The 19,121-nt window shown below is 36.1% G+C and overlaps 2 protein-coding genes across 2 annotated transcripts in view; one reads left to right on the top strand and one right to left on the bottom strand.

Moving 5' to 3' along the window:
* TSTD2 (thiosulfate sulfurtransferase like domain containing 2) overlaps window positions 1–12,953 on the bottom strand; it is a 35,577-nt gene extending 22,624 nt beyond the window's left edge. Inside the window, exons 1-2 of the mRNA XM_051995673.1 lie at window positions 12,702–12,953; window positions 7,508–7,714 (exon numbers count right to left, since the gene is read on the bottom strand). Of these exons, the coding sequence (XP_051851633.1) occupies window positions 7,508–7,675 (168 nt within the window). The 5' untranslated portion in view covers window positions 7,676–7,714; window positions 12,702–12,953. The remainder of the gene's footprint in view (window positions 1–7,507; window positions 7,715–12,701) is intronic.
* A 335-nt stretch (window positions 12,954–13,288) lies between these two features.
* Window positions 13,289–19,121, top strand: part of NCBP1 (nuclear cap binding protein subunit 1) — a 51,126-nt gene continuing 45,293 nt past the window's right edge. The window contains exon 1 of the mRNA XM_051995662.1: window positions 13,289–13,562. Coding sequence (XP_051851622.1) covers window positions 13,529–13,562 — 34 coding nt within the window. The 5' untranslated portion in view covers window positions 13,289–13,528. The remainder of the gene's footprint in view (window positions 13,563–19,121) is intronic.

Below are 19,121 nucleotides of genomic sequence, written 5' to 3'. Positions count from 1 at the left end.
ATAGCTATGTATAAGAAAGATTCCTGTGACAGTGGAATGAAGGATAAATTGGAATGGTAAAGGGTGAAATCATGACTTTAAGTTCTTATATATGTGCCAAACATTAGGGATACAAATTTAAAGAATAAAACAATCCCTATTCACAAGGAGTTTATATTTAAACATTTTCCTCACATTCTAAGAGGAAAGAGTAGAAACAGGAAGAACTCTAAGGAATTTATTATAAAAGAGTCTTTGAGATATTGGCAATGAGGATTTGTACTAATGATATAATAAGAGATAGGAAAAAGATGTAAATAAATATTGTAGGGATAGAATCAACAGTACTTGGTAAATTTTAACAGTATACGAGTAGAGAATTGTTAAACAAATTTGTCGTATATGAATAAAATAGAGTATTTCTACACTACAAATAATGACAAAAGAAATGATTTCAGAGAATCTTGAATTGTATGAATTCACATAGAATGAAGTGAACAGAACTAGAAGAATAGTTTATATAAAGAATATATATATATATATACATATATATATATATATTTTTTTTTTAAATCAAGTATGAAATGGAAATTCATGGTTTCACAGGGAATCCATTTTCTGGTGTACTATGTATACAGACATGATCTCTTTTGGTGTGTAAGTTCAAAATAAAAATAGTTTTTAAAACTGTAAAACAAGTCTACTGACCAATGGCTGTTGGCCTTAATAGACTGTGGACAAAAAAGTATGGAGTAACAGTTTATTTCACACTGATTTCATTCATATAATTCAGTTAGCATTTGTAAAATAAAATCAACTCATAATTCTGTAGTGATACACTCTAAAAACATATAAATACATTACTGCTTTAAAATATGGAATTTATCTCATTAAAGTCAAATCATATCTACTTCAGAATTGTTCAGAGAAGGTATGTGATGACATACAAGAATTAACTTTCAGTTGAAATAATGGATTGTATTTATTTAAATAAACTCATCTAAATTATGACATTATTTTGTATTCCTCAATAGAATAAACCTTTGCTTGGTCAATCTTGCTTAAAATAATTCTATATTATAGAGAGAATTCTTGGAAGATGGTGGAATAGATCAAAAAATTCCAAGCTCTCCAAATATTCCCTACAACAAGACAAAATAGTGTCTCAGGGAGAACATGAGCATGGTAAAAATAAATAATAACTGGGGCAGAACAGTAGTCCTCCTGGGACAACTAGAGAAGATACCAGGATGAAGGTTTGGTCTGTGTGAACAATAAACACCTTCAGACTAACTCCACTGAAATAGCCAGCAGCAAGGAGCTAGCCTGGGGAAAGCTGGGTTAGGAGGTAGCCTTGAACCCAGCTGAAATGAGCCAGAACTCTGGAGAAAGGTATTAACTCAATGGAATTGCTAAGACAATGGCTATCTAGTTTAGCATGGTGATTAATAGTTCTCTAGTTTAGTATGAATGATTTAATTTTACAACAAATAATGGTTCCCTAGTGATATAAATGACTGGCTTATTCTCAGTATGATGAATGGTTAATTGTAATAGAGTATTTAAGAGGTCAGAGTCAGACCTAGAGAGAACTTGGAGACGGACTTGGAAAAGACAGAGGACTGGAGGCTGGAGCTCAAGGTCTTGTTGCCAAGGAGAGACATTCATTCCATCTTCATCAGCCTCATGGTGGCTGGCCTGTCCTCCTGCTTTCCCCGATGAGACCAAGGCCATCTGAAGACATTCAGAAAGCTAGCCCAGGCCCCAGGTGAAGGAGATAATAAAGAATTTGGATTTTATCCCTGGCTATTCTTGTGGTGATTATTCAGCTGAAATGAAGGCTGGTCCAAACACCTCCAGAAAGCTAAACCAGAACATTATACCCAGCCACAGGAATTTTCACCTCCTGGGCAGTGTTAAGAATCAAATAACTGAGTCAAGGAAGATTGGGGAAACTTTCCTCTGCTGATAAGGAACATGGGTAACCAGGAAACAGCACCTGTGATGCAGAAACATTAAGGGTTGCTGGCTGTGGGTGCTTATAGGCAGAATTCTTGGTCTTGAGTTCCAGGCTGGCGAGGAGAACTGAAAGAGAACCTGAAGCCAAAGGCCCCATTCCCCACACCCCAGGACTAGAGGGGATCAATCACACTGATTAGCTGCTATTTAAAAAAAAAAAGCAGACAAAGGAGCAAGAAGAACCTAACCACAGAAAGTTATGGGAACAGAGAAGACTAGGTTGTCTTCAGAAGAGGATACTGAAGCAAAAAAAAAAAAAAAAAGTCTCTCCTAACTCCAGAGAGTAATATCAAATGATCACCTACCCCAAAAGAATTCTGAAAAAAGACTTTGAACATCAAATGAGAGAGATTGAGGAAAAAAATTTTAAAAAGAACAATCCAAAAAAACTCCACAAGATTATGGGGAAAAAAAAATCCAACCAACTAGAAAAGGAGATCCAGAATCTTAAGAAAATAATTCCTTGAGAACTTAAATTGGGCAAGGGGAAGACAGCAAAATTATAAGAGACCAAGAAATAGTAAAACAAAATGTAAAAAATGAAAAAAAAAATAGAAGTGAATGTGAGATATCTTGTGAGAAAATCAAGTGATCTGGAGAATAGATCAAGAAGAGAAAACAAGAATAATCAAACTACAATGAAAAAAAAGAATCTTGATACAATTATACAAGAAATAAAGAAAATTGTCTTGAAGAATCAGAACAAGAGGATAAAGAAGAAATAGTAAAAAATTCACCAATCACCACCTGAAAGACATCCTAAGAAGAAAACCTACCGGAACATCATAGCCAAATTTCCAAACCCCTAGGTTAAGGAGATGAACAACAAGGAAAAAACAATTCAAATATGGCAAAGTCACCATTAGAATCACACAAAACTTAGCAGCAACTACATTAAAGGACTGCAGGACTTAAAACATTATATACTGAAGAGCAAAAGAACTAGAGGTTGTTTTCATGATGTTTTCAGCATATGCAACATAGTTAACCACAATCCCAAATGGGGAAAAAAAACCAAAACAATGAATTGCCAGACTTTCAGGATTTTGTTGCAAAAAAAAACTGAACTTGATAGAAAATTTGACACATGAGACCCAACAGAAATATATAGTAAACATCAAAGACTATTTACAAGACACAATAAGGACAAACTGTTTATGTTTTATACATGGAAATATAAACCATGTCTAAGACTCTCATTAGGAATTGGATAGTTTGAAAGAAATATTAGGTGAGAGCTGAATATGAGATTTTAAAAAGCAAAAACCACACAAGAAAAAGTAAAAAGAGTAACTATTTTATACAAATAAGGTGCAAGAAGAACTAATACAGAAGAATTAAGATTGGGGAAGGAGAGTTGATAGTTCTGGAATGTTACCACATATATGGTATATATAGATATAGCTATAGGAATCTATCTATCTATCTGTCTGTCTGTCTATATCTATATATATCTAGAAAGGTACAAAAGTCATCTAAATTCAAAAAGAAATGAGGGTAAGGTGAGAGGAAGTGGGAGAGGTTAATAGAGGGATTTTTAGAAGAATCCTATTCAAATCAGATCAGAGTTAAAGAGAGAACAGCATATATATTGAGAAAGGAGTAAAAGCATTCTAAATTGATAAAGAAATAAGAGGATAAGGGATTAGGATGGGGGATATAGAAAGGAGTGCAGATTAGAGGAAGAATGGGTAGGTGAAAGAAGATAAAGGAAGGGTAGTTTAAATAAGTGTAGGGCAAGGTAGCAGGATAGGAAATAAGAGATACAAACAAAATAAAGATCAGGAATAGAATTTATTATGAAAAAATAACAGGTAGTAACGATGATCTCAGAAAATTTAAAGCTAAAATATTTAATTAAAAGAGAAAAATAAGGGCACTGCATAATATGTCAGTGATATTAATTGCTGATTTAGATTTTTTTAACTAAGAAAACATTTTAAAGTTGGAATGCTGCTGTGGTGTAGAAAATGATGAGTTGGTGAAGTTAGAAAAATATGGAAAGACCTAGACTTATGAAGATGTCATCTACCTTCAATAAGAGAAACAGGACAAGCAAACATACATTGTCTTACAAAGATGCATAAATAAATATATATATGACTATAGATATCTTTCTATGTGTATGCACCTATGTTTATGTGTATACTCTGTATGTGTATGTGTATGTATATATCCATCTATCCATGCTTAATTCTAGCCTTCTGCGGGGGAAGAAAAGGGGGGGGGGGGGGAAAGAGTAAGGTAAAAAGGGCACAGCAGAAAAGAAAACCTACAAAGAAGCAAAGAAATAATGGATAGCTCTGAACAAAATGTATAAGGTTTACTAGATAGGCTTTCTTGAAGTGGAAATTTATTGCTTTATATTTTGAATCCTCTCATGTTCAGCTGTGCATATGGCAATATCTTTTTTTTTTTTTTCTTTGCCCATTTTCTCTTTAGGTTTGAATTAAAAATAAACAAATAACTCTACATTGTTAATGGTCTTGTGCAATATGGATGAAAACATGTAATAAAATTAATTTGGAAAAACAGAAGTCAAGAATATTAAAGATATTAATTAAAAATCTAAAGGAAGGAGTTTAGCAGTATTGAATCAGACTATATTATAAAACAGTGATTATCAAAACTATTTGTGCTGGCTAAAAAATAAAAAGATGGATCAACGGAACAAAGTAAATAAAATAAAATAATTACTGTGGAATAAAATACACAGTAGTAAATGATCTATAGTAACCCACTCTTTGGCAAAAGTAAAACTTCAAGCTTTGGGGATAAGAATTCACTATTTGGCAAAATTTGTTGGGAAAACTGGAAAGCAGTCTGGCAGAAATTGAGTTTAGATAAAAAACTTACACCATTTACCAAGAAACGGTCAATATCTGACCTAGATAATAAAGTAAGCTATCATAAGAAAATGAGAACATGGATAATTTAATCATATTAAATTTAAAAGGTTTTGTACAAATAAAATTAATATAGCCAAAATCAGAAAAAAAGCAGAAAACCAGGAAGAAATTTTTATACAGTTTCTTGAATAAAAGTCTCATAGCTCAAATATATAGAGAACTTTGTCAAATTTTTAAGAATACGAGTCATTTCCCAATTGATAAATGGTTCAAGTACATGAATAAGCAGTTTTTAGTGAAGAAATCAAAGTTGCATATACATATATAAAAACACACTCTAAATCATTGCTTATCAGAGAAAGGCAAATTAAAACAACTTTTGAGATATCATCTCAAACTCAAAATAGGCTAAAATGAGAGAAGTAAAAAAATGACAAATGTTGTAGCAGATGTGAAAAAATTGGATCACTCACACAAAATATTGATAGAAGTGTGAAGTGATCTAATCATCCTGGAGAACAATCCAAAATTATGTCCAAAGAGTTATAAAATTGTGTAAAGCCTTTAACCCAGCAATACTATTAGGTGTGTTTTCCAAGGTGATCAAGGAAAAAGGGAAAGAATCTATATAGTCTAAAATACTTATAACAGCTCTGTGGGAGCAAAGAAACTGGAAATCAGGGGATGCCTATAAATTCGAGAATGGCTAAATATGTTGTGGTATATGACTATGAGGGTGATACCACTACTGTGATATAAAATAAGATGCTGATTGATTTTAGGAAAACATGGACTGTTGTGAAATAATGAAGAATGAGATGAGCAAAGACCAAGAGAATACTGTATACAATAACAGCAATAATGTTTGAAGAACTGTATTCAGTTTTTCTATTCTAAATTTTTCTGTATATTATACTCAAATCAACTATAAAGAACTTATGAAGATGGTATCCAAACAAAGAACTGATAAATACAGAAGTATACATAGTATGATTTTATACAACCTCCCTCCCCTCTCCACATATTTAAGTGTGTGTATATGTCTGTCTTTTTTTATTATATTTTAAGTTCCTGTCTCTCTATCTCCCCACTTTGTACTTGCATATTCCCTTATTTGGAGGGAGGAAAGAAAGGGGAAAGGCAGGAAAAAAAGACTATAACAAAACAAAGAAAAGATGGACAATTCTAAATACAATGTATTTTATTACCATGTATACTTCCTTGAAGTGGAAATTTATTGTTAGGTATTTTGAATCCTCTCATATATTCTACTGTATACATGGAAAATTTTTTGTTTCTTTTTTCTATTTCTTGTTTAAGTTTTGAAATAAAGGAAAAGAAAAAGAATTCTTACACTCTTTAATAGAGTTGTAAAAATCAATTTAAGTAATATCACTGCAAAATAATATGTAAGAATAAACGACTACTATCCAAGAAAATAAGTACTAGCTTATATTCCCGGGGCAAAAAGAAATAATTGTGGCATAAATTAAAATCAGTCTTGGTCTAAATTAAACTTAACCTACTGTTTCTCCTTTTAAGTCCTTAAGTATGGCTTTCATGGAAATAAATAGGAAGGAAAACTTGTTACAAGCAAATAAAATTACTTCTCAGTTTAGGATATGGAGATAATAGAAAAAAATATGGGTGGCAAAAAAAAAAAAAAAAACACCTTTATACAACTTACTATTAACATTAAGTTAACAACAACTAATATTAATCTGAGGCTGTAGAGGGCTGAAACTATTGAATTCAATGCACTGAGGTCAGGACTGCCCAGCGCTTGAGGCTAACTACTGATTGGATAATATTCTATGGGCATATGCTTGGAAAATGGTTCTTTCCACTATCCATACTGGCTCAATGATTGGTGTATAGAGGATTGTAGGAGGAACTAGGGGGTCGAGTAAAGCGAGCCAGGGATTCACTCTTGGAGGTAGATGAGGAGAAGGCAATTGTGGAGATTCTGCTTCCATCCTGTTCAATCCTGGGTCTAAAACCAAGAATAAAAGCGGACTTTTGCTTATCCTGACTCCGGCTGATTCTGGGGTGTCCTAGGTGCTAGCACGGTCATTACATGAGGCAATAATATATTGGATAGAATGTCTGTTTCAGCGTCAAGAATGCTTTGATATAAGTCCTACCTCTGACATATACTAACTGTGTGACCCTAAACTTGTCACTATCAATAATATCCCAATTCTGCCAGATACTTTCTAAAGATAATTAGTTGAAATTAAGTGATTTGAATTGATAGATAAGAGTTTCCTCACCAGGAGTTTCCTAATCCAATGAGATTACACATTTGGTTCAAAATAACAAAAACCAACCAACCAAACAAAAAAGCCCCTAAACATTTATTAAGCAATTATGTTTAAGGTAATGTATACTGGAGATGAAGTGTCAAAAAACAAAACAAAAGACAAAGTCCCTGTTCTTAAGCAGCTTACTTTTTATTTTTAATTAAATTTAAAAATGAGGTCAATGAAAATTTTGAAAATTAAACAATTACTGTTTCTTGATGATTTCTGAAATATATTTGTTAGGTAAAGTGTGATGTCATGAGTATTTAAAAAAGACTAACACCTGATTGAAACGATGCAAAAAAACTGCTGCTGGACTTCGTGTAATCATATGTAATATAGTGAAACAGTATTTACCTTTTTTTTTGCATGAGCATACTTCTTCTTCATATTAGCATCTAATTCTGCTTTGAGACTATTACTAGGAGAAATAAAGTTTGTATCTTTCAAATCCAAATCTGGAAATCTTAATATACAGGAATCCAGGTCATCTCCTTCAGCTGGTAGCATCGAAGAAGGCATCATTGTTTCTCTGCAGTTGTGAATCTTTGGGTCTACTACTACCTGTTAAATAAAGAAAGGAAAAAGACCAATATTAAAAACATATGGGAAAATTCAATAAAATCACCTACACAAATTAGCAATGACCTAGGACAGTGGTTCTCAAAGTATGGTTTAGAGAATCCTGGGGATCTCTGAAACCCTTTTTAGAGGGTCTACAAATTCAAAAATAGTTTTTATTTCCAATATGGTAAATGTCTATAAATATAATCCAGATAAACAAAAACGCTTTGGAGAGATCCTCAATAATTTTTAATAGGATAAACATACTGAAAACAAAAGTTTGAGAACCACTGACCTAGGATCTTGAAAAAAAGTGAGGCGTTTTTAAGAAAAATTTGGTGTTGGTTAAGTGAAAGTTTATTGATAAATTCATGTAACTAAACATTAATCAGGCACTTGCTATTCCTAAGACATTATGCTTTTTTTCTTTAATTTCCTATTCTTAGTTTCTTACACTTGCTTCCTTTGGGGGGAAATTAGTAACTAACATTTATACACACATTCCCCCTTACACACACACACACACACACACACACACACACACACACACACACACACACACAAAATATGTTAAGAGAATTTAAAAGATTTTACCACACTCACAAAGGTATTAAATGTCTGAGGAATTTGAATTCAGATTTTCCCGATTCCAAGTTCAGTCTCTTTCCAATATGTCACTTAAGTAACACAAAGAATGGCTATCAACACTGAATGTGATAGCCAGACAAAACATAACACACTAAGAAAATTGTAGGTTGAATTGCATAAATAAGTTCAAAGAGTGCATTAAAATTGCTAAATTGTAAAAAACCTATGTGGAATAAAATGATAATGGTAGCATTCTTTAAATACTTTTTAAAATTTAAAGCAACTTTTATGCAAATACAATAACAAATATTGTTTTGTCTTTTTTTCTATAACTACATTTAAATGATAGCCAGTAAAAATAGATTTTTAAAAAAATAGTGGCATGATTTACTTGGTGAATTACCATATCTACCTGAACCATACAACTTTAATAAAGCTTAGATCTACATTAGATAACTCTTGTCTTCTTTATTTCAGATCCTATGAAAAATAACAAGTGATCATCCTCTGACTGGAAGAGGTGAGAAGAAAATTTTCTATGCCTTTCTATACTATTAAAGATCATTTTTTATTATGCCTGGGCTTCAAGTTGACAAATTGCACATATGCAAACTTATCTCTTTCACACTGTAGTTAGGGGTCAAGGCCACGGCAGTCTGGTATATCTGCATAAATTTTTTGGCCCTCCCTTCATACCAGAGAAAGCTGAATTACATTTCTAAGTTTCTAGATATTTTGTGTGATGGCTGCTAGCTTTTGCATGTCATCTCCATATCCCACAAAACTCACCAAAATTCCCATTTCATTTCTTATGCTGACCCACGACATACTGAAACCAAAATAGGGGAAGTTGCAATGTAAAGGGATAATTTTATACATGACAAAGCAAAGTACTTCCTGGTTGGGGATGTTTGGATGGGTGGGGACTGAAAAATAAATAGAACTATAAGCTCAAGATGATAACAAACAGAAGTCATGAGTTTCTTTGTGGAAATGTCATATCTATGATGTTCACAAAGTATCTTCAAGCAACAGAAATTACTTTTTGAATGGCTATGACAAGTTAGCCTAGTTTATATAGATATAATAATTTACAATGCAGCATATCACCAATCGAACATTTTCAAAATAAGTCAAATTTTAATTACAGAAGAAAGGAAAAGTAGTATTTATTGTGTAGTGTGTTTTTTAGAGCCCCCAAATTGGGGTGCCAAAATGTACTGTGCTTTTTAGAGCCCCCACGCAGGGGTGCCAAAATATACTGTCAGAACTAGCTCTCTGGAGGACCTTGGGACCTGCTGGAGTCTCTGGTCTTAGTGGAGAAGTGATAAAGCTGGAGACCCATGAGGATGGTCAAACTTGGAGTTCCTTATTTCAAGTCCTTTCAGTCCTTAAATACCTTAGTATGATTACATCATTACAGCACACTGAGCATGTGCCAACTAGAGAACCATTACATCATCATATCATACTAAGCAAGTGCTAACTATGTAGCATTCCATCACCACAGCATTCAGTGCAAGTGCTAACTATAAACACCCTGCTATTGATATGTAAATGCCTCTCTTTACTCTAAGTATCCCTTGCTTCAAGTAGAACACAAGTGATACTGCCCTTGTCCTCCCTGACTTCTCAGGAAAGGTGAGAACACCAAAAGGGATTGGTCACATCCTCCTTGACTTCTCAGGAAGGCCAATAGCCCTTAGGGAAGAGGGGAGCCAAGCCAGACATTGTCCACAGGTTCTCTCTGGGGTGAAGGGTCTTATACCTCACCCAGGGTTCCCCACTATCTGTGGCCCTCTACATTACTGTATTTTGCTACTTCTGCATTTCCAAAGACAATTTTTTTTTTTTTTTTTGGCTAAGGCAATTGGGGTTAAGAGATTTGCCCAGGGTCACATAGCTAGGAAGCGTTAAGTGTCTGAGGCCACATTTGAACTCAAGTCCTCCTGACTTCAAGGCTGGTGTTCTATCCACTGCACCACCTAGCTGCCCCTACAAAGACAATTTTCAAATAACATTTGCCTTAAATTAAAATTTTATTTAAAAAATTATTCTTTTAATATAATGTATCAATAATATTCTATTTTAACAAAATTTAGATATAAAATAATAATTTTTATATTCTAAACTCATTTGAAAAATTGAGAATAGTTGTAGTGTTGTAAAGCATTTTGTAAATCTTAAAATACAATGTAAAGCTCAGTGAGAAATCCAACATGTAACTTGATTATGCCTTCTAGTATTCTGTTTTGTAAAACTTATCAAACTTTACTATTGTATTGATATTTAAATGCCAATAATCTGCATGAATACTCTATCAGACAAAATTTTCAAGACTGTTTGCTAAATACTTTTGAATAGACTTGTTAAATGGGAAAACAAACAAACTCATACCTTTTCTTTATCACACTTGAGTTTACAAAATTCTTTTTCTCACAACAATACTATAAAGTAGGGCAATCAGTTATATAACAGTTCCAGAAAGTGAGATCCAAAGAGGTTAAGTGACTTGTTCAAGGTCCCAGAGTCAAGATAGTAAAGTCAGGATGTGAACCTCAATCTGGTGCTTCTGCCCTCTCTTATATACCTAATTATAACACTGTCTCCATCTATGAACAAATATATTCCAATGACATAATTTGTCAGAAACTTTGTTACTATCATCACAACAGTTACTGAACGCCTACTGGGAAGACCTAAAGATAGCGATGATTTCAGGAACAGGATAAAAATGGAAAGGATCATCCAGATACTACGAACTATCAATGTCATTATGTCAACCCAAATGACAATGGTAATACTGGTGTGTTACCACCGTCAATATCAAGGGATTTTTAAGGCTAAGTCTATACAGTATGATGCAATAGAAAGAGTATTCTGGAGTCAACGGATCTGAATCCAAATCCTGTTTCTATCATTTACTGCTGGAACTTAGGTCTGTTTTTGTCATCCATAAAATAAGAGGGCTGGACAAAAGGACATCTGGGGTAATGCTCAATTCCAACTCTGTGATCCCTGCCCCCCCTTACTCAAAATATTCAAATCCATAATTTCGTTATTTTGGATGTTCCATCCAAAAATAAGGATCACAATTCATCCTTGCCTATCCAAGATATAACTGTTGTTCATGTTTTTCATCCAGCCACATCCTAAGATCCCATGGACCCTATTGCCTATGGTTTTTCCTGGCAAAGACACTGGAGTAATTTGCTATATATATATGCTTCTCCAGAGTATTAAGGCAAACAAGCTAAGTGACTTGCCCAGAGTCACATGCTAATAAATGTCTGAGGCTACATTTGAACTCAAGTCTTCCTAATTGCAGGGTTCTATCTACTGAGTCATCCAACTGCCAGTTTTCATCCAACATATGCAAAACTGCTCTTCTCTAGACTGCCAGAGAATAGAGAGCACTCAGGCTCTTACTTACTTGACTACCAACATTTTTTTCCTCCTGGTGATATTCTTTACTCCATTTTTTTTTTTTGAAGTTTGTCATATAAGTTGCTATTGGCTCACATATCATATGACTTTCCATTGCCTTTTTGTTCAGTCATTTTCAATTCTTCAAAACTGTATGTATGCCATGTAAAACTATCCTAGTTCAAAATCGTATTTTTAAAAACTCTTAAAGGAACATTGTAAAAGGTAAAACTGCTAAAGGAAAATTGTAAAAATGGAACTGTGCAAAATCCGGAATGCTCTGTTTGATTCTGAGCCCAATTCATTGTCCACTTATCTTCTTATCAAAGGATAAATGCAGATAGATGAATTCTCCAACCCACTACACAGCTTGCTTACTTAATTTTCTTTGATTTAATGGCCAGGAAGGTTAATTTTCTTTAAGTGGTTAAATCCCTCTTCAAATTCTGGGTTTGATCGCAAAACAAGAGCATTTGCAGGATCTCACCTTACTCAGCTAATAACATTTCCTTTTCCTTGAACCACCAGTCTATTCAGATGGGCGTGGGGGGGAGGGAGGCGTGGGAAGGAGACACTGGGTTCAAACTCCAGTTTTGTGCAGGATCGTTGGGGGGTAAAAAATCAACATCCGCTTTCAGAGCTTCAGTTTCCTCCTTTGTACAAGACAGTTTAATAATTCTCACCTTGCAATGATGAAGGAAAGTATTAAAGGAGCAGATAGGTTTAAAGCGATCTGCAAATCTTCCAGGGGCGAAATCAGTTACTGGTTTGAAGGATAGGCTTCCCCGCCGATGGGGTCGGGAGCTGGGTTGGCGCTAGGCAAGCTCCACGTCCTCGCGCTCCCGGGGTCCAGCCCGGCCACGCGCACAGACCCTAGGAAAGCGGGGGCGGGGTGGGGTGTGAAAGGTAGTTACAGGCCATCAATGGGACACCCCGGAAGGTCAATAGCAAGAGGAAGGGATGAAGTAAATACCTGAAGTGGTCCAAACCTTTGGAGGAGCTTCCACCCGCAGACACTTCTACACTAACAACCACCGCAACATACAATCCCCGGATCCCCCTTCCCAGTCTCGTTTCTTCCCCCGCCAGTACTTTAGAGACGGCCCCTCAATCCAGAAATCGTCTACGTCCGGTAAGCGCAAGGGCAGTCGGGAGAACCATCGAGTGGCATAGAGAGAATGGGCGGTGCGAGGACTAGAGCGTCACTGCCTCAGTTCAGGGCGGGCTAGGATGCAGTCCTACTCGACTCCCACCCCTCCCTATTCCCCCGCCTTTCCTTTAAGGCGCGCGCCAGCTGGGCCGGGGTCGAAGCTTTAGGAACTGACCCACCCCGCTTATTCTTCTCCCGGAAGAAGATTGAGCGCGAGGAGTGGGAGGGAGGAAGGGAAGGGAGAGGACAGCGGAAGCTCGATCGGCGGCCTTGTTAGGTTGCTCCTTTGGGCTCGCCTGCTCGAAGCTCCCTCTTCGTCGGGTGTCCTCAGACACAACGCACCCTTCCCCGCCCCCGTCCCTCCTCCCAAGACCCTTACGGGACGTCCCAGTGACGGTGGAAACGGGAGGTTCCCCGCCTCCACGGCCGCCTCACTCGCGCGAGATCCAGCGTGCTTGTGCGTCTGCGCTCCAGGCCGGCCCGCAGCTTCCCCTCGGAGCCCTTGCTGCGCCGCCTCGCCACCCCCTCCATCGTCGCTTCCGCCTTTCCCAGCCTCTGTGAAGCGAACGGCGCGGAGTTTCCGCCATCGGCGGCGGCCGCGGAGGCGGGAGCCGGGAGCCTAGGAAGAGGGGGCGCGGGCAGCGGACAGCATGTCGCGGCGGCGGCATAGCGACGAGAACGATGGTAAGGAAGTGGGTGAAGGTGGACCCGAGGCTGGGGCGGGCGGCTTGGAGCGTCGTGCCCAGGGATAGGGGGACTCACGGACCGAGCTGGCCAGCTCCCGGGATCCCGGCTCTGCGTGGCGCATAGTAGGGTGGCTTAATGGAGAGAGCTCCAGGCCCAGATCTTCTATGCGGCCTCAGACCTTTCTAGCTGTGTCGTAGGGCGAGTAAGTCACTGAACCTCCTTCTATCTCAGTTTCCCCACCTGTAAAATGGGAGTAGTTAATAGCATCCACTTCTCAGGATCATAGTGAAAATCAAAATTCGAATACATATAAAGCACTTTGCAAGTCTTCGAGTGTTGCGTTAATGTTAGCTTTTATTAATAAATGCAAATTTATTGGGGCAAAGCTTTTTAAATTGTTGATCTCGACCTCCTACGGGTCTGTAACTGAATATGGGGGTCTCGAAGTTGTGATTTATTATCAGTAAGCATTTGACTTTTATGCCTATTTTATTAAACCGGAGATCGCGTAAAAATTCACCGTTGTAGTAGGAAAAATGTAAGAAGCCCTGAGCTATAGAATCCACGAGGGATCACCCCCTGTCACCTCCCAGCACAGGTTATTGAAGCCAGGAGGTCCTCTTGTCTGCATCAGGTGATGTGGCTGTAGGAGCATCTTTGATTTTTAAGTTTTATTTCATCCATGACTTAACCTTCTAAGTAGTCGTATTGACATTAATATTCTTTAAGAAAGTCGGGCTATTCTTTTTCCTTAAGCATTAGCCAAAGAAGTAGTGAAACTGGCTTGCCTCCCGTAGAAGCATCATTAATTAATGTCCTTTCTATTAGATTCGGGATTCTCAACATTTTTTTGGGGGGGGGGAGTAATATTTTTTTTTTTTAATTCCTTTCAGGGCCTAGGGACTCCTCAGTCATTAAATGCATGAAGTAGCATTACCAAGGAAACCCATTATTTGAAAATGTAGTTATCAATTTTTTTTTTTAAGATAAGATCATTGATTCTAGCTTTAAGAGACCCTGCTCTTAAAGACTGAGCTGTCTTCAGGGATGTTCTCCTCTGGCCACTTAGAAATGATGGGCACAGGTTCACTGTGTGTAATTATTTCAGCCACACTCTTTAAACATAATTCTGTAGTATAGATAGTCCTTGGAGGGAAAGTTGAATAGGCCCAAAGGACAAGACACAGAGTGATTCTTCAGAGTAAGATACAAAATTCATATTCAGAAAAACATTTGCTTATTTGGGGGATTTGTTGAAGCTACAGGAATCAGGAGTTTCTCACGAAAAATGTAGAAATCTCAGGAAATGTTTTATACAATTATAACAACAATAATACTGTTAATAACTTAGCACCTAAGATTTATTTTAAATTACAAATTTTGAAATGTGGTAGAAGGACTACGCTTCCTTTTGCATGGTTCAATTGAAAGAGCCAGTAGTGTTTTGGTTTTTGTTTTTTAAACACAGGGGACCTCTGTTAAAGTTTTCCTTGGGATGCTTAGTACCTATATCACCTTGGACAATTTACAGCCTCCCTGGACCTCCATCTTCCTGAGGCCCCTACCAGCTCTTGCTCTGTGAATCTTTGAATATAGATTGAAACTTCTTTTGTTCCAGAGAGGCAGCTGTATCATGTAGAGTATATACACTAGTCTCAGAATCTGGAAAGACCTGAGTTCAAGTCCTGTGTTTGACTGGTGCAAGTTTTGTAACTCTGGATCTCAATAATAATAAAATAATTAAAGGCTCATTGCCCCAAGCAACCTTCTAAGACTTTTAAATAGCTGAAACTATCACCTATTCAAGGAGGAAATTTTTTGTTTTTGAAACCTCCTTCCAAGGATGAAATCTTAGGTGTGGATTTGTAAAGATGCTAGCTGTTGTGCTTGATGTCTAGAGAGATACAAAGGTGAAGTATGATAATCTGACCTGGAGCTTTCAATTTGTGTTGCCATATTTTTCCTTTGTAGTGCTCTTAAATAAACATTTGATTATTTTCTTTACATAAAAAGTTGACCACGAATTTATGTAATATTTTTTTATTTGACCTAGAAATCTTGTTAGAATGGGCAAACAGATGTTCTGCAAATTATTCCACATATTTCTACTAAAATCCATTGCTTTGAATTTTCAAAAGTTTTATCAGGGAGGCCAAGCCCTGGTTATGTCCTATTAAACTGGAAAGATTTTTGAATATAGTCTTAGAGATGAGGATGAACTACGGAAATGAGGAATTATTCAGATTGACCACTCCAGTTATGTTTTTTTTTTTTTTTTCTGGTTACAACAGCTGATTTAAATAGGCTTCTAAAGTTTGGAGAGGATTTAATAACTATATTGGTGGAGGGAAGATCCTTATCAGTAAAGTCATGGATCTACTTTGCTTTCCGTGCCTTGATTTTCATATAGATACAGGTAGGATTAAAGGACAGGCTGTCATAAGCAGAATGAAAAAGGTTCAGGAATGGAAATATAGGGAAAGATGATAAAGATCAGAAGGACTGGATCATGTGATGTTTCATTCAGATGATATTTGGTTCATACTCTAATTTCTGCCTAATCAATATTAAATAGATTTCATCCACCTTGACTTAAATGCTTTATGAATTTATAACTTAAATTCTACTTGACTATATAAATCTTATGAAGACAGAGTAAAGTCAGTTCATTCAGTATAAGGGAGAGTATAATTTGTTTGAAAAGGATAATGATTAGTTTTGTTAGTCTTGCTCAATACAAGGTACTTTAAATTATTAAACTTTCTCTTTTCCTGAAACTTTTGTTTTCCAGTTTTCTCTTAATTTTTTATTTGTATCCAAGGAAATCTGATTCATAATAAACTTTGTTAAGAACTGTTACAAGATGTATATAGTAGAATACTTTTGTAGAGAACCTTCACATTGTAACTCTTTATCATACAAGTTACTACTTTGAGAGCTACTACTGTTTCTTAGTGTTCTTTAAATGTATAATCTTTAACATTGCCATTCTTTTTAAAAAATATTTTATTGATACTTCTTTCTGACTCAATTCAAGCCCAAGGTATATATTATTTGCTTCCTTTCCCCCACTAAATTTTCATTTTACCTCAGAGTTCCCTATAATCTATAGTTAAAGGTGCAGTTACTTCTCAGTTCTGACTTATCCTACAGTTTAGCCATAGGAAAGGAGAAGTGCATTTCAAAGTGGTCCCAATCTACCTTTCCAGACTTATGAGAGACTTATGTTTCCCCTGTCTAGAATGAATTCTTTCTTTTTTTTACCTGTACTTCTTAGAATCCTTAGTCCTCTTAAGAATCAACTTATGCCATCATGTACTAGGCCATTTTGACCCATCCTCTCCCTATCATCTTGTATTTGTCTTGTATGTGCCTTGTAACCTGAACTAGACTAGATTTGATATTGTGCCTTATTTTTAGAATTGAAACAAAATGAGACACTTGTAGATATGTAGCAGTTAAGAGAAGGAGTTTTACTAGAGAAAAGATATCCAGCAAGGAGACAGGATTTATTCATGTGGGTACAGTTTCCTGGCTTCTCTATTGTTCATGTTGTCCAATTGGTCCCGAGCACGAGTAAAGAGATGCTGATTTCTTGTATTTTGTCTCATTGTATTTAGGCCACCAAGAAACTGTAGAATGCCCTTAGCCAAATGGATCTTGAGGGTGATTTTAAGATCTTTTTAAAGAAAACCAACTTTTAGGGCAATTACTTTTCCTAAGACATACCTGTAATGTACATGTATTTCTTGAGGGCAGAGATTATTTCATGTCTTTGCATCTCCAATTCTAGCAGAATGTAGAGTGTGTGTCTCATAAATGTTGATTGGTTGAACATGAGGTGTCATATCTCATGGTTGGTATGATCCTTTGTGTTTGTAATTCAGGTGTACATGTGATGATTGTGAGCCTTTTTCATGAATATATCTGATCCTGTAAGTTTATTTGAAGAAAAACTACTTGTAGCGTACTTTCTTTTTTTTAGTAAAGAGTTTCAAGAGGGTTACTTTTATATCCTAATGCTCAGCAAAACTTTTTTTTCTGTGCAACAAATTACTAGGATGCTCTATTCTTTCATGAATTAGTCAGCAGGGAAGTGGCTTAGGGAAGGGACCAGTGGGAGAAGAGAATACATAGATAAGAATGCATAATATATATGACAGGTTCAATACTATAGCATTTTAGAGATGGCCCTGGGTATAGATAGAATTTATTAGCATAGTGCTTTTAAGTTTGCCAACTGCTTTATACTTGGTTTTATTTTACTTACCCAGAACTTCCCAGAACACACTGGGAAGAAAGTGCTATTATTTTCATTTACACCTGAACAAAGTGAGGCCTAGAGAAGTTAAATGATATTCCCAAAGTCATACTGCTTGTAATGTCTGAGATAGGATCTCCACTCAGATTTTTCTGACTCTGTGTCGAGCACTCTATCTATTATGTCACCTAGAAATAGATGAAGCTTAATTTCATCCTTATAAATAATCTACCTGAAAGTTGATATTTGACTATAAATTATTAGGAAAAATTCTTTAAACTAATTTGACTAATACTATGCATGAAGTTGAAGTTGGAGAATTATACTCTCCAAGTCATAAATATACATATAATTTATTTCTATATAAAGAAAACCTCTGCTTATGTAGACTGATGAGTTCTAGAAAAAACATTTTATACTTCTAGCTAAGATGGCTGCCTGAATGGAAGCAAGCAGCTCAACCTCTAATCTATTTCAGCAAAAAATATAGTATCAGACTAAATAAAGATTAAGAAATCCAATGAGAAACTAAAGTAAGTAATTTTCCTCCCCAGAACTACTTAAAAAAACTCAGTCCACAGCCATTTGGAAAGGATCTATCACAAAATACAGCAGTAACTGGCAGAGAAGGAAGAAACCTCTCAGCATGATCAGAAACTCACCAGAGAGACCTGTAATCTTTATGGCTTATTATCTAGACGCAGAAAGAAAAGAAGATTCCCCTGAGAAAAATCCTAACGTGGTCCACCACTCACAGTGTGGGCTTTACAATGACCAGAAGAGATAGTCATCAATGTGTAACTTCAGCCTGGGGTGTCCCAAACCCAGAGGCTCCAAGGTCTATAGCATTTTGTCCTGTGATTCCCAGAGTCCCCAGAGGCTCCGGCACTTTCTGATTTCAGATTTAGGTCAGGAGCAGTGCTGACCATCCCACTGAAAAGCACAGTAAAAAGCTAAGCCTGGCTAAGCACAAAGCTCCAATTCTGGAACTAAGACTAGTGATAAAAGTAACTATTCTAGTTTAGCTATGAAAAAATCCAACCTAGAAAAAAAGCAGGTGTAGCAATCATGCTCTCAAAGTAAAAGCAAAAATGGATCTAATTAAAAAATAATCAAGGAAACTACACTTTGCTGAAAGGTACCATAGACATTGAAACAATATTGATAATAAACATATATATGTTGATGGTATACATCAAATTCTTAAAGGAAAAGTAAGATAAGTTACAGGATTAGAAATAGAGAATAAAACTACTAGTGGGGGAACTCAACTTTTACTATCAGAACTAGATAGG

This window comes from Antechinus flavipes, chromosome 1, assembly GCF_016432865.1.
Source record: "Antechinus flavipes isolate AdamAnt ecotype Samford, QLD, Australia chromosome 1, AdamAnt_v2, whole genome shotgun sequence".
Classification (NCBI taxonomy): Eukaryota; Metazoa; Chordata; class Mammalia; order Dasyuromorphia; family Dasyuridae; genus Antechinus; species Antechinus flavipes.
This window is presented reverse-complemented; position numbering and strand designations above follow the sequence as displayed.